We start from the raw sequence: 13116 nt of genomic DNA on the forward strand, positions 1-13116 counted from the left end.
CACATATGTGTGGAAATGGATTCCAGTAAAGGTTTTCTAGTTGAAATTAAGCTAACAGGTCCTGGGTATATATGGATGCAAAAATTAGACTATAAAAATATTTCTTTTCATTGCAGAGCCTATTATGAGATTGGACATTCCCTCAAATCCTGTCCCAAAGATGGGAATATTAAAGGTAAGAATATCAGTCGTAAACCTCGTTGGTGGGAGGGAACCAAACATGACCACTACGCAATCTATAAAGATTATCTTCCTCCAACTCCTAGCAAAGCAGGGAAATTGCAACAAGAGTTAAAATTTTTAGCAGCAAGTCAAGTTTTGGTAAATAGTAATGTAGAGGTTTCCAACATCTTAGTAGAAGATATTAAATGAATTATTCCCCAAGTGTTTCTCTGACAAATTCTCTCAAGGAAAAGGACTTTGACAATGCACATCCAATTTTAGACAGGGGTAATTTTTCATCCATTCCCTTGAGGATGTCCCTCTAGGAAATAAGTTTGATAATGCCCCTCCTTGGGCGGATCAAATGGATGCAGATGAATCTTCATTGGTTTCAAAGAAGGAAGATGATAAAAGAGACCAATGAAAGAATGTTGATAAGACAAAGACTCTAGAAAACTTGGGATGGACCTAGGTTGGAATATGTTAGTTTGACAACGAATTAGTAATTTTAGGTAAAATGTAAATAGACAGTTGTATACCGAATAATTAGTTATGTAACGATAGTTGGTGATATAAAACTATCAAATGCCCATGAAATGTAGTGCGGAGAATCATTGTTCAATAAAAGTTCCAATCAATTCATTCAGTTTTGTGTCTTGGCTATTCAGTTGTTATTCAGTTGTTGCTTTCTTTCTTTCTTCATTATTTAGGTTTCTTTACAACAATTGGTATCAGAGCCTATTTGGTGCTACGTGAAGGTTTTTCTCTAAGGGGAGGCATTGAAGTGCGTTGTAAGACCAGCGAATCTGCGTGTTGCTGTCCAGAAGCCCATCTCTGCGTGAAAGGCTGAGGGGAGGCATTGAAGTGCGCCAAGACCAGCGCTATCTGCGTTTAGGAGGCCCTGCGTGAAAGAATGCACATTGCGTGCATCTCTGCATAAAGTGTAGAATCTGCGTACTGAATGTCCAGAGGTTTCTGTTGCGCCAAACCCTATGCGTGAAGCTGTTTCCTGTTTGCTTGCGAGAGGCGCGAGAGGCCAGAATCTGCGTGCTCTACCTAAGAAAGCGGTTGTGCGTTAATCAGTTTCTTTTTGCTGTGTGCAAGACCAGGTGGCTTGAAGCTGCGTGTCCTGCATGAAGGAGAGGTTCACTGCCTGCGTGAAGAAGAGGTTCAGAAATCTGCCTTTACGTGAGGAAGAAGTGCTGCGTGACCTGCGTGAAGGAGAGGAGGAGCGTGCAACGACATAGGCATTTCTGTGCTGCGACCTGTGACGTGGCTGTAAACTTTCTGTGTTGCTAGAGCCATGTGCTCTGCTCTCTGCATTGACAAAAGCAGAACGTGTTGGACCTCTGACGTGGCTGTAAAATAAGCCCATTCTCAGCATGCTGGCCACCTACGTGTGAAGGAGCAAAGGATGTTCCTGTGAGAAGAGCAACATTGCTTCGGTGGAGGAGCCTGCTTGCTACCAGAGGCCTGGCGTGTGGAACCGAGTAATTTTTTTTATTTTGAGAATTTTTCCAGAAATTTGTGAAAAATAAAGGGTGAAAGGAAACAAAGGATTTGATTTTTTTTTTTTAACTGTTGAATTGGAGAATTATTTTTTTTAACAAAATTGTATATATAATTCCAAGAAAGACTGAAACCCTAGGAAGGAGGAAAAATGGCCAAGATGTCGAATGCCAAATTCGAGGTGGAGAAATTCACCGGAAAGAGCAATTTTGCTCTTTGGAAACTGAAGGTTAAGGATCTGCTTGTGCAACAATGGTTGCACAAGGCATTGAATGGGGCAACTAAGAAACCTGCAACCATGACTACTTCAGACTAGGAGGACTTGGATGCCTGGGCTCTTAGTACCATCCGGTTATGCCTAGCGGATGAAGTTCTCTTCAACATTGTTGAAGAGACTATGGCGTCAGGATTGTGGGAAAAATTTGAAAACCTCTATATGACAAAATCATTAACCAACAGAATTTATCTGAAACGATAGTTATACAGTCTTCGAATGAAAGAAGGTTCAAGCGTTGCAAAACATTTGAATGTTTTTAATACACTAATTTGTCAATTAACAGATATGGAAGTCAAAATACAGGAAGAATATAAAGCCATAACCTTGTTGTGTTCTTTGCCTGAATCATGGGATCACTTCGTAACTTCAATCAGCTTCAACTCTGTTGATTCTTTGAAGTTTGAATCAGTCATTGGAGCTCTTCTGTCTGAAGAAGTATGAGGGAAATCCAGCACTGAAACAGTTGCATCAGAAGCCATGGTCGCTAGAGGACGCTGAAAGGAAAGAGGAGAAAAACCAAGGGGGTCTTCCAGGTCGAAATCGAAGGGCAAGAAGTGTAAGGCAAAATGTTGGAACTGCGGTAAAGTTGGACACTTGAAGAAGGACTGTTGGAAACGGAAGGAATCCGAAAACCTGAAGAACGAAGCGAATCAGGTCAATTCAGGTATGATAGACGAAGTTTTATCTGCTGAAGAATTATGTATGATAGATGAAACTTCACCTGAATGTAATGTCTCTCAGAGTTTTGATAGCTGGCTGTTAGACTCTGGTGCTTCGCATCACATGTGCCCACATAGAAATTGGTTTACCTTGTATGAAAATGTAAACGGTAGTTCTGTGTTTATGGGTAACAATGTGTCATGTCAGACTGTTGGGATGGGAGATATTAGGATTAAGATGTATGATAACACAGTTAGGACATTAACTAGTGTTAGACATGTACCTGATTTGAAGAAAAATTTAATCTCTTTGGGAGTGTTGGATTCAGATGGTTATAAGTTTACAGGTCAGGATGGCGTCTTGAAAGTCTTTAAAGGAGCCCTTGTGGTTATGAAGGTAGAAAAGGTCTGAAATCTTTATAGGTTAAAAGGAAGTACTCAGGTCAGTGAAGCAGCGGTTGCGTCAGAAAAGGGAGAAGCAGGTACTCGTCTGTGGCATCAGCGTTTGGGTCATATGAGCGAGAAAGGTCTTCATATACTAATGAAACGTAAATCTCTTCCAGGTCTGAAATCCTTGAATTTAGATTTCTGTAAACATTGTGTGTATGGAAAACAGTGTAAACAAAGATTTAAAGTTGGAAATCATAATAGTAAAGATGTTTTAGACTACATTCATTCTGATCTGTGGGGGCTTTCCCCTGTTGTGTCATATGGAGGTGCATTGTATTTTTTAAAGTTCATTGACGATTACTCCCGTAGAGTTTGGGTCTATATGCTAAAAAGGAAAGCTGATGTATTAACTGTCTTTAAACAATTTAAATTAATGGTAGAGAAAAGAACAGGCAAATCTATTAAATGTCTAAGAACTGACAATGGTGGTGAGTTCACTTCTGTTGAATTTGAACCAGGGAAAATTTTAAGAACCCCCCTAAATTTATAAATATAATAAATGGGCGAATCTCCATGGTATATAGGAAAAATGAAAGGCGATTTTATCAATAATATAATATGTATATATAATTTTTTGGCGAATCTCTCACCAGGCATGGCGAATATTTTTCTCAATTATAAAATCTTGTAAGATCTTGGCGAGTCTTTCACTAAATAATAAAACTTTGTAAAGTCCTAGTGAATCTTAGCATAGGATACATGCTGTTTTAATTCCCCCATTTAAATAGGCTACATTCCAGGTGAATACCATGGGTCAATACCATGTGCCATTTTGGTGAATACCATGGGTCAATACCATGTGCCATTTTTATTTTTATTAATTCTAATATTAGGGTTAATAATGGTTTTTTGCATGGTATTAATAACAATCTAGTCCATGGTATTTGTCCCATAGTATTTTGGCCATCGGTTTCACCTAAATATAACCCATTTTTTGAGTGTTCGTAAATATAAGGTGACTTATGGAGTAAATATAAAAAAAATGTTTTATTTGTTTACCATACCTCTCGTTTATTTATATTTTTATTAATTTACCATACCTCTTTTACAAATATGGTATTTGGCCCATAGGATTCACTTAAATAAAACCTCTTTCTTGAGCCTTCATAAATAGAATGAGGGTTATGGACTAAATATAAAAAGAGGTTTTATTTATTTATGATACGTCTAGTTTATTTATATTTTTATTTATTTACCATACCTTTTGAGTAAGTATAAAAAGACGTTTTATTTATTTACCATACCTCCACTTTACTTATATTTTTATTTGTTTACACCCTTACATGTATATAAGGTGACTTATGGAGTAAATATAAAAAATGTTTTATTTATTTACCATACCTCCCATTTATTTATATTTTTATTAATTTACCATACCTCTTTTATAAATATAGTAGTTGGCCCATAGGATTCACTTAAATAAAACCTATTCTTGAAAATGGGCGAATGGATTCACTTAAATAAAACCTATTCTTGAAAATGGGCGAATGGAAGGTTGTAAGTCCTAATTTCAAGGGCTAAATTTACCTTTTTTACCCTCTCCCTTAAAATAAGGTGAGCTATTTGAGGTGATTTGTAAAAATGTACTATGATACAAAATATTCGCCCACTAAAAATTTAAAACCCCTTAATTTCGCCAAAGGGCGAACATTCGCCCCTAAAATTATCCTTGATTTGAATAATACTGTAAGGATGAGGGCATTGTTAGACACAAAGCTGCTATTTATACTCCTCAGCAAAATGGTGTTGCTGAGCGTATGAATCAAACTCTTATGGAAAGAGCCAGAAGCATGATCAGCAATGCTAACTTGCAAAAGGAGTTGTGGGCAGAAGCAGTATCTACTGCTTGTTATTTAGTTAACAGATCACCTTCAGTAGCAATTGATTGTAAAATTCCTGAAGAAGTTTGGACAGGTCAGTCTTGTGACTATTCTCATTTGAGGATATTTGGTTGTGATGCTTATTCTCTTATACCGAAAAATCAACGTTCAAAATTAGATCCAAAGTCGAAATGTTATGTCTTTGTTGGGTATGACTATGCAGTGAAAGGATATAGGTTGTGGGATCCTACATTGCGAAAGATAGTCATTAGTAGAGATGTAACATTTGATGAATCCTCTTTGTTAAAATCAAATGTTGAAAGAATGGAACAGGAACAGGTATCACCGAGTCAATGAGTTCAGTTGGAGGCTAGACTTTTCGGTGACAGTCGAAAGGAAGGAGAGACTTCTGGAGAAAAAGGTGTTGAAGACACAAAGGAAGCCGTTGAAGCTTCTGAACCAGTGCAAGTTTCTGAACCAGTTCAGCAACCAGTCGCTCTGAGAAGGTCTACAAGGGAAAGGAAAACTCCCAAAAGATATGAAGATTTTGCTTCATCTTTTGCTTTGATTACTGAAGATGGGGAAACTTCTTGTTATCAGGAAGCAGTAGATGATACAAATAGCGAGAAATGGAAAATGGCTATGGAAGAAGAAATGGACTCCTTAGCCAAGAACAATACTTGGGATCTTGTAGAGCTTCTTGAAGGGAGAAGTGTTGTTGGATGTAAATGGGTCTTCAAGCTGAAACGAAAAGTTGATGGTAGTATTGAAAGGTATAAGGCACGACTGGTAGCAAAAGGGTATTCTCAGGTTGAAGGTATAGACTTTCATGAGATATTTTCTCCAGTTGTAAAACTTGTTTCTATACGTACTGTGTTGGCACTAACTGCGTTGCTTAATCTTGAGTTAGAACAGTTAGATGTTAAAACAGTTTTTCTACATGCTGATTTGAACGAAGAGATATATATGGAACAACCAGAAGGTTTTGTACGAGGTCGCAGCAGAAGATTAGTTTGCAAGCTCAGGAAATCATTGTATGGTCTGAGGTAGTCTCCCAGACAATGGTACAAGAAGTTTGATTCCTTCATGGTGAGCCAGAACTTTATAAGAAGTGAGTATGATCATTGTGTGTACTTCAAAAGTTTCAATGGCATATTCACTATCTTAGCTTTGTATGTTGACGATATGCTTATTGCAAGCAAAAGCATGGAAGAGATCAACAGGTTAAAGGCTCAACTCTCTAAGACGTTTGATATGAAGGATCTTGGAGCAGCAAAACATATCTTGGGCATGGAGATACACAGAGACAGGAAAAATGGTAAGCTTTGGTTGTCACAGCAGAAGTATGTGGAGAAGGTACTTGAAAAGTTCTCTATGAATAATGTGAAAACTGTTAATGTTCCTTTAGCTTCCCATTTTAAGCTTTCTTCGGTTTTGAGTCCTAGAGCTGATGAAGAAAAGCAGTATATGTCTCATGTACCATATGCAAATGTTGTAGGCAACTTAATGTATGCGATGGTATCTACAAGACCTGACATTTCACATGCAGTTGGAGTTGTCAGCAGGTTCATGGCAAATCCAGGTAAAGAACATTGGCAAGCAGTGAAATGGGTGCTTCGATATCTAAGAGGCACAAGTGACCATTGCATTGTCTTTAATGGTAGTGAAGGATCAGTCTACGGATATGTAGATGCTGACTATGCAGGTGATTTGGACAAAAGAAGATCTACTACAGGTTATGTCTTTGCTCTTGCAGGGGGAGCAATTAGTTGGATGTCAAAGCATCAAGAAACAGTTGCGTTGTCCACTACCGAAGCTGAATATATAGCTGCTTCAGATGCCAGTAAAGAAGCAATCTAGTTAAAGGGTCTGCTCGATGAGATTGGAAGGACGCAAGAGAAAGTGAATGTACTTTGTGACATTCAAAGCACTATTCACTTGGCTACAAACCCTTCCTATCACAGCAGAACCAAGCACATTGATGTAAGGTATCATTTTCTGAGACATGTGATTGATGGCGGAAAAGTAGCTCTTAAAAAGGTCCATACACGAGAAAATTGTGTAGACATATTCACAAAGCCAGTTACAGTAGAGAAGCTGCGGTGGTGTTTAGCTTCTCTTGGCTTGCAGGAAAGATGATGAATGGGAAAATCGTTGTCAAGGTGGAGTTTGTTAGTTTGACAACGAATTAGTAACTTTAGGTAAAATGTAAATAGACAGTTGTATACCGAATAATTAGATATGTAACGATAGTTGGTGATATAAAACTATCAAATGCCCATGAAATGTAGTGCGGAGAATCATTGTTCAATAAAAGTTCCAATCAATTCATTCAGTTTCGTGTCTTGGCTATTCAGTTGTTATTCAGTTGTTGCTTTCTTGCTTTCTTCATTATTTCGGTTTCTTTTCAACAGAATAAAGACAAAAAACAAATCTCCAAAGATAACGAGAAGTGAATCCGAGAGAAAATGAATCTAAGATGAAAATGGGACATAAATACATATGGATTTTGGGGGCCTTTTGGAAAGTTTTTACTTGGAATAAGAACAATCATTATGGGACTTTTGATGTCTAAAATGGGTCTCCTAAGAAAAATGTACAACCAAAATAAACTTTATAAGAACCAATAAGATTCAAGATGATGATTTCAACCATGGGGGATGATTCACCATTTTTTGAGTAAAAAAGTAAAACTAATAAAAAATAATAAAATAATAACTTTTTCAACTCATATTTTTAACTTATCTCCATCAGGTTTTACTCATGTTTTGATGGGGAGTACACACTGGATGCAAAATTTAATTCCTCATCCAAGGAGTACCCATGTTGCATACTTTCGATGGACCCTACTACACGAAAAATGAGAATTACAGGAAAAAATGTGATTGCAATCACATTTTTTCCTGTAATTCTCATTTTTTGTGTAGTAGGGTCCATCGAAAGTATGCAACATGGGTACTCCTTGGATGAGGAATCAAATTTTGCATCCAACGAGTGTTTTCGCTTGAAATTTGAGTAAATCCATAGTGAAATAAGTGGAAAATATGAGTTGAAAAACTAAATTTTCTTTTTTTCCCTCTAAAATTTGATGATGTAATCTAATCTTATTTTATTATTTTCACTATTATTTTATAATTTCTTTAAGAGGCTCATTTTAGACCTCAGAATTCCCCTAATGTATTTTGTATTTTAGGGTTCTCATGTAAGGTTTTATAATGATCCTACATGTTCTATACCAAACCATCAAAGAATTATGGTAGCTCTTGTCTTCAGAAGAATTATAGTGAACTGGATCCCAACTTTTTTTAATATAATCTCAATACCAATTTCTTTTAAAAAACATATGTATTAAATAGGACATCAATTTCATTGATCTTTACAATACTACTATTAAACACTTGGTTAAGAATGACAAATCACCATGATAAGAAAAAGGCCAAAAAAATGGACTTAAACCCCATACAATTCTCCAAAAACATCATGCTTCCACTTTGCATCCACATACCATTGACTTCTCATATAAGTTGATGAATCATAATTTCTTGCAACTATTTTGCGTACATTTCAAAGTGTTTGAAGCTACATTATCTGTTGAAATTTTAGTATTGCATTCAACCATATAATTCAAAACTTTAAAATAAATTCAAATTTATAAAACAATATTTTTTCACTTTGATTTCAATTAGTTGTTTAATTAAATAAATATAATATAATATAATATAATTATGTTGATAAGTATGTCAAATTAATTAATTAGTTATTTGTATTTTTATGGGTGAGATTTTGGAATAATTTCATAATTTTAATTAAATTATCAATAATTATTAAGTGAATTGTAAAGATTTATTTTTTTATAAATATTTTTAATAATAGTCAAGGTTGAGATTTATCTTAAAGTAATTATGCTCTTTCTCTTTTAAATAAATCAATTAATTAAAAAATGTCATCATGTGTTATAATCTTTTAAAATGTAACATTAATAAATTATAGTTTTGACACATAAGAATGTAACAAACTCTATTCACAAATTAAAAATCTTTATTTTATATATGAATGTGATAATAATAATAATTTAACATTACAGAATGTAGGTTGACTCATGAGTGTTATTCATCACCCTTATTCAAGGAAAACCACCCCACCTCGAATAACACTCTAGTGGTTAGTAAGGGGACAAGCTTTCACTCTTGCCAGAAAATAACCCTCTAGTGATCCGTAAGGTGGCAAATTTTCACTGTTACCTTTGGGTCTTAAGTGGTTAATCTGTTTTGTTACATAAGAAAAAAACCAGCTCTTAACCAAATATAAGTCATTTTAAAATATATCCAAACCCAAATTAATTTTTTAACCATACCAAATAAAAGTAAAATAAATATATTTTATACGATCAATTTAATATTGATTTTAATTTATATGACTAGTTATCCCTTATCCAAACATCGATTTACTTTCATCCTTTAAAACATTCAATCTTAGGATGACATGTATAGCCCACATTCGTGGAAACCGCAATGGTGATGACGTGTCAGAGGGCAAAACCGTAAGACTGTAGAAGGTGGCTAAAGCATTCGATCCAGATTATGCTAAGTCAAGGCCAACCATTAATTAATGATGGCTAGTGATGCCACGCTCAAGCCATAACATGGCCTCATTCCCATCATTCCGATAAGGATGACCCCACACATATTCCATATACTACCACTTTAATTTATCATTTTTAAGGCATTGCTGATCACCCTGGTCTTTGATTTGAGATGGGAACGCTTAGTCTCAGGTAGGATTTATGAGTATCATCAGTTCAATTATTTTGAAGAAATACGTTCAGGGAGATCACTTCAATTAATTTTTCTATGGCCAGGAATGCATTACTGCAAATTTCCTCTGATGGAATGGAATGATATGTATTCTTTTCTAATCATTTTGTTTATTTTATGGAATGATATGTAATCTTTCATAGTCATTATGTTGAGTTTCATTTTTGTTTCTTCTGGATATTGAGGATGAGAATTGTAAATTTTCTAGAATAGAATGGAATGATTTTTTCTTATTTACATTTTTCTAATTATTAGGTTTCTTTTGGTTCCAGGATAAGTGGAATATTGTCCACCAAAACTTTGGACACTATCCTCAATCCAGAGGGTCAATACAAATATCCAATATTACCATTACTCTAAATTTAAGTGCTTAGACCCTATCCTCAATCCAGACAGGCAATAAAAATATCCAGTATTACCATTACTATAAATTTAAGTGTCTTAGAAGTATATGGGATGGATTTACAGTACGTTATTCGATGGACTCGGAAGAAAGCTATAGCTGTAGTGATTTTTAGTTTATGTTGGCCATTTATAGGGCTTTTCGCATTGTGTCTGTGTTTATTTGGAGGCTTTTTTACAATTCTCCTGGCTTTCTCTGTCCTCGGTTTTGCTGTCCTCCTGAAACTAGAAGCCTGGGCACCCGCAGTTGTGAAACCATTGTTTGGCTTCATTGCTTGGGTTCTCCTTCATATGTGTTCTAAAATCTCAGGCTTCAATGACCAACTACAGAACAAAGAAAGGTCTAGAAGTGACACACATCATGTTGCAGGAATTGAGAAAGGAATATCATTTGAAGAGGAGGCTTCAACAGTTCAGTTGGAACACTCAGAGGTACCCGACTCCGTTGAAAATATAAACGAAGTGGGGGCTAAAAATTTTGAGCAGAAACATGCAGAGGTCTTTGGTATGCAGTTCGGAGACTCTAATTCTAAGCAACATGTTTTTGTAAATGGGGTCTGCCAGTTACGAGAGAAGGTATTCTCCTGTGATGAAGTAGCCATGAAAATTCTGCGCGTAAATTCCATGAATGGCCGACTGTTTAACTATTGGAATGCGAAGAGAGCTTATTTGAGGGAGTTAGAAGCGTTGACACATGTTTGTGTCTCTGCCACTGAAGGACGTTGACGCCTCGATGAGTTTGATGAAGACAGGCCACCCACACAGGTGAACATCATTATAAACCCTTTCTCTAACTACTGACACATATAATTTACCAGTAAAAATGTATTATGTGTTTGTTTTTGTAATGTAACAGTTTCTTGAGCTATTGGAATTTTGGCAAAGAATAGAAAGAGAATTGTGGCAAAGAAAAGAAAGAGAAATATGAGAGAAGCTTGAGTTCACCACTGCTTTGGTAAGGTCATTATATGTCAATCCACTGTGTATTGTCTGATGAGATGGTCTGTTATCTTCCTGTATAGCTAGGTTCGGTTGGAATCTTATGCATCATTGGAATCTTATGCTATGACATGCAGGTCTTAACAAGATTATTTATCTTCGTTATGTGTCAATCACTGTATAAGATTATTTATCTTCGTTATGTGTCAATCTACTGTAAATTGTGGGATGAGATGGTCTGCTATCTTCTTCTAGAGCTAGGTTCGAATCTTATGTTATTACATGTAGGTTTGTAAAGATATTTTCTATCTTGAATCAGGTTTAAATTTTATATTATTTCGAATCTTGTACTATAATATATCTATATGTAACAAAGTATCTATTTTGATATAGTTTAGTGGAAATTATCTACCTTAAATCAAGTTCAAATCTTATGTTATAACATGTTTTTGATTCAAGGTTTGAATATTATGCTATAACATGTATGTATATAACAAGAATATTAATCTTGTTTTTGATTCAAGGTATGAATATTATGCTATAACATGTATGTATATAACTCAGAGTATTTATTTTGAATACCTTGTCCATAGCTAATATCAAATTGGTACAATCATTTATCTCACAAAAATTATCTATATTGACATGTGGCTTGTACATTGATTTCTATGTCTCATTTTGAGTGCAAGGATTTTACAATATATGTTATATTTGTGAGGAGGGATTACTTTACTGTTTTTCTCCTTATCTAAGTTTGAATCTTATGCTATGACATGTTTGTTTATAACTAGATTATCTATCCTAAGTCAATTTGAATCTTATGCTATAACATGTTTGTTTGTAACAAGATTATCTACATTAAATCAAATTTGAATCTTATAATATAACATGTTTAATATATCTCTAACAAGATTATCTACCTTAAATTAAGTTTAAATTTTATAATATAAAATATTTGTGTATAACAAAATTATTTACCTTTACTCAGATTCAAATCTAAATCTTATACTATAATATATCTATATGTAACAAAATTATTTACATTGATTGAAATTTAAATCTTATACTTTAACATGTCTGTAATTATCCATCTTAAATAGCTTAGTGAATAGCTAATCTAAATTGGTACAATAAACCACCTAAACAAAATCCATATATACTTTTATTATATTATAAATAAAATTGGCCTTTAGTTAGAACATGTCATGCGGGCTGTACATTGATCTCCATGTCTCATTTTGAGTGCAAGGACTTTATGTCATGTGGGCTGTAAATTGATCTCCATGTCTCATTTTGAGTGCAAGGACTTTACAATATATGTTATATTTGCAAGGTTATTATGTTCTATTTGTAAGGTTATTGTCCAACTCTATCATTTATAGAACCTCGTCGATGTATGTGACTATATTTGCACCCGCATAAAACCATTCTGATATAATTGAAATTGAATGATATAATTGAAATTGAAATGTTAATATTAGTACCATTAATGTTTGCTTATTTCTTTATCGTATGGAGCATTGATTTAAACCATTCTGATATAATTAAATTTGAAATGAAGTATTAATACCATTGATGTATGTTTATTTCCTTAACGAAGTATGGAGATTGATGTATGTTTATTTCCTTAACGAAGTATGGAGATTGTTTTTGAGAGTATTTGGTATATTTTCTTTACAAGTTAAAGTGAGATAGAAGTGTTAGATTATATTTATTCTGATATAATTGAGATTGAAATGGAAGTATGGTTATTTCTTTATCGTATGGAGGATTGTTTTAAACCATTCTGAAATAATTGAGATTGAAATGAAAGTATTAGTATTAAATGTATGTTTTTTTTTAATGTATGGAGGATTATTTTAAACCATTCTGATATAATTGAAATTGAAATGGAAATGCTTATTTCCTTAACGAAGTATGGAGAATTGTTTTGGAGAGTATTTTGTATATTTGTTTTAGAATTGTTTTGGAGAGTATTTGGTATATTTGTTTTAGAAGTTAAAGTGAGATAAAAGTGTTAGATTATTTTAGATTATTAAAGTAATAAATAAAAGTATTAGATTATGTTATGAATTATGAAAATA

At 34.3% G+C, this 13116-nt stretch overlaps 1 protein-coding gene across 2 annotated transcripts; it reads left to right on the forward strand.

The window, feature by feature from the left end:
- Positions 1–9500: 9500 nt before the first annotated feature.
- Positions 9501–11261, forward strand: LOC149183726 (uncharacterized). Of its 2 annotated transcripts, none has more exons than XM_089418791.1 (3): positions 9501–9651; positions 9964–10858; positions 10950–11261. In XM_089418791.1, exon 2 carries the CDS (start codon positions 10148–10150, stop codon positions 10817–10819), a length of 672 nt encoding a protein of 223 aa, XP_089274917.1. In that variant the 5' UTR covers positions 9501–9651; positions 9964–10147; the 3' UTR covers positions 10820–10858; positions 10950–11261. The 2 variants fall into 2 exon arrangements, with proteins under 2 accessions (XP_089274917.1, XP_089274918.1); XM_089418792.1 differs by having other exon boundaries at positions 9641–9778.
- The last annotated feature ends 1855 nt before the right edge of the window (positions 11262–13116 follow it).

The sequence above is a fragment of the Pinus tabuliformis genome, chromosome 3_2 (assembly GCF_031772625.1).
Source record: "Pinus tabuliformis cultivar Carrire ecotype Pingquan chromosome 3_2, CPIR1, whole genome shotgun sequence".
NCBI lineage: Eukaryota > Viridiplantae > Streptophyta > Pinopsida > Pinales > Pinaceae > Pinus > Pinus tabuliformis.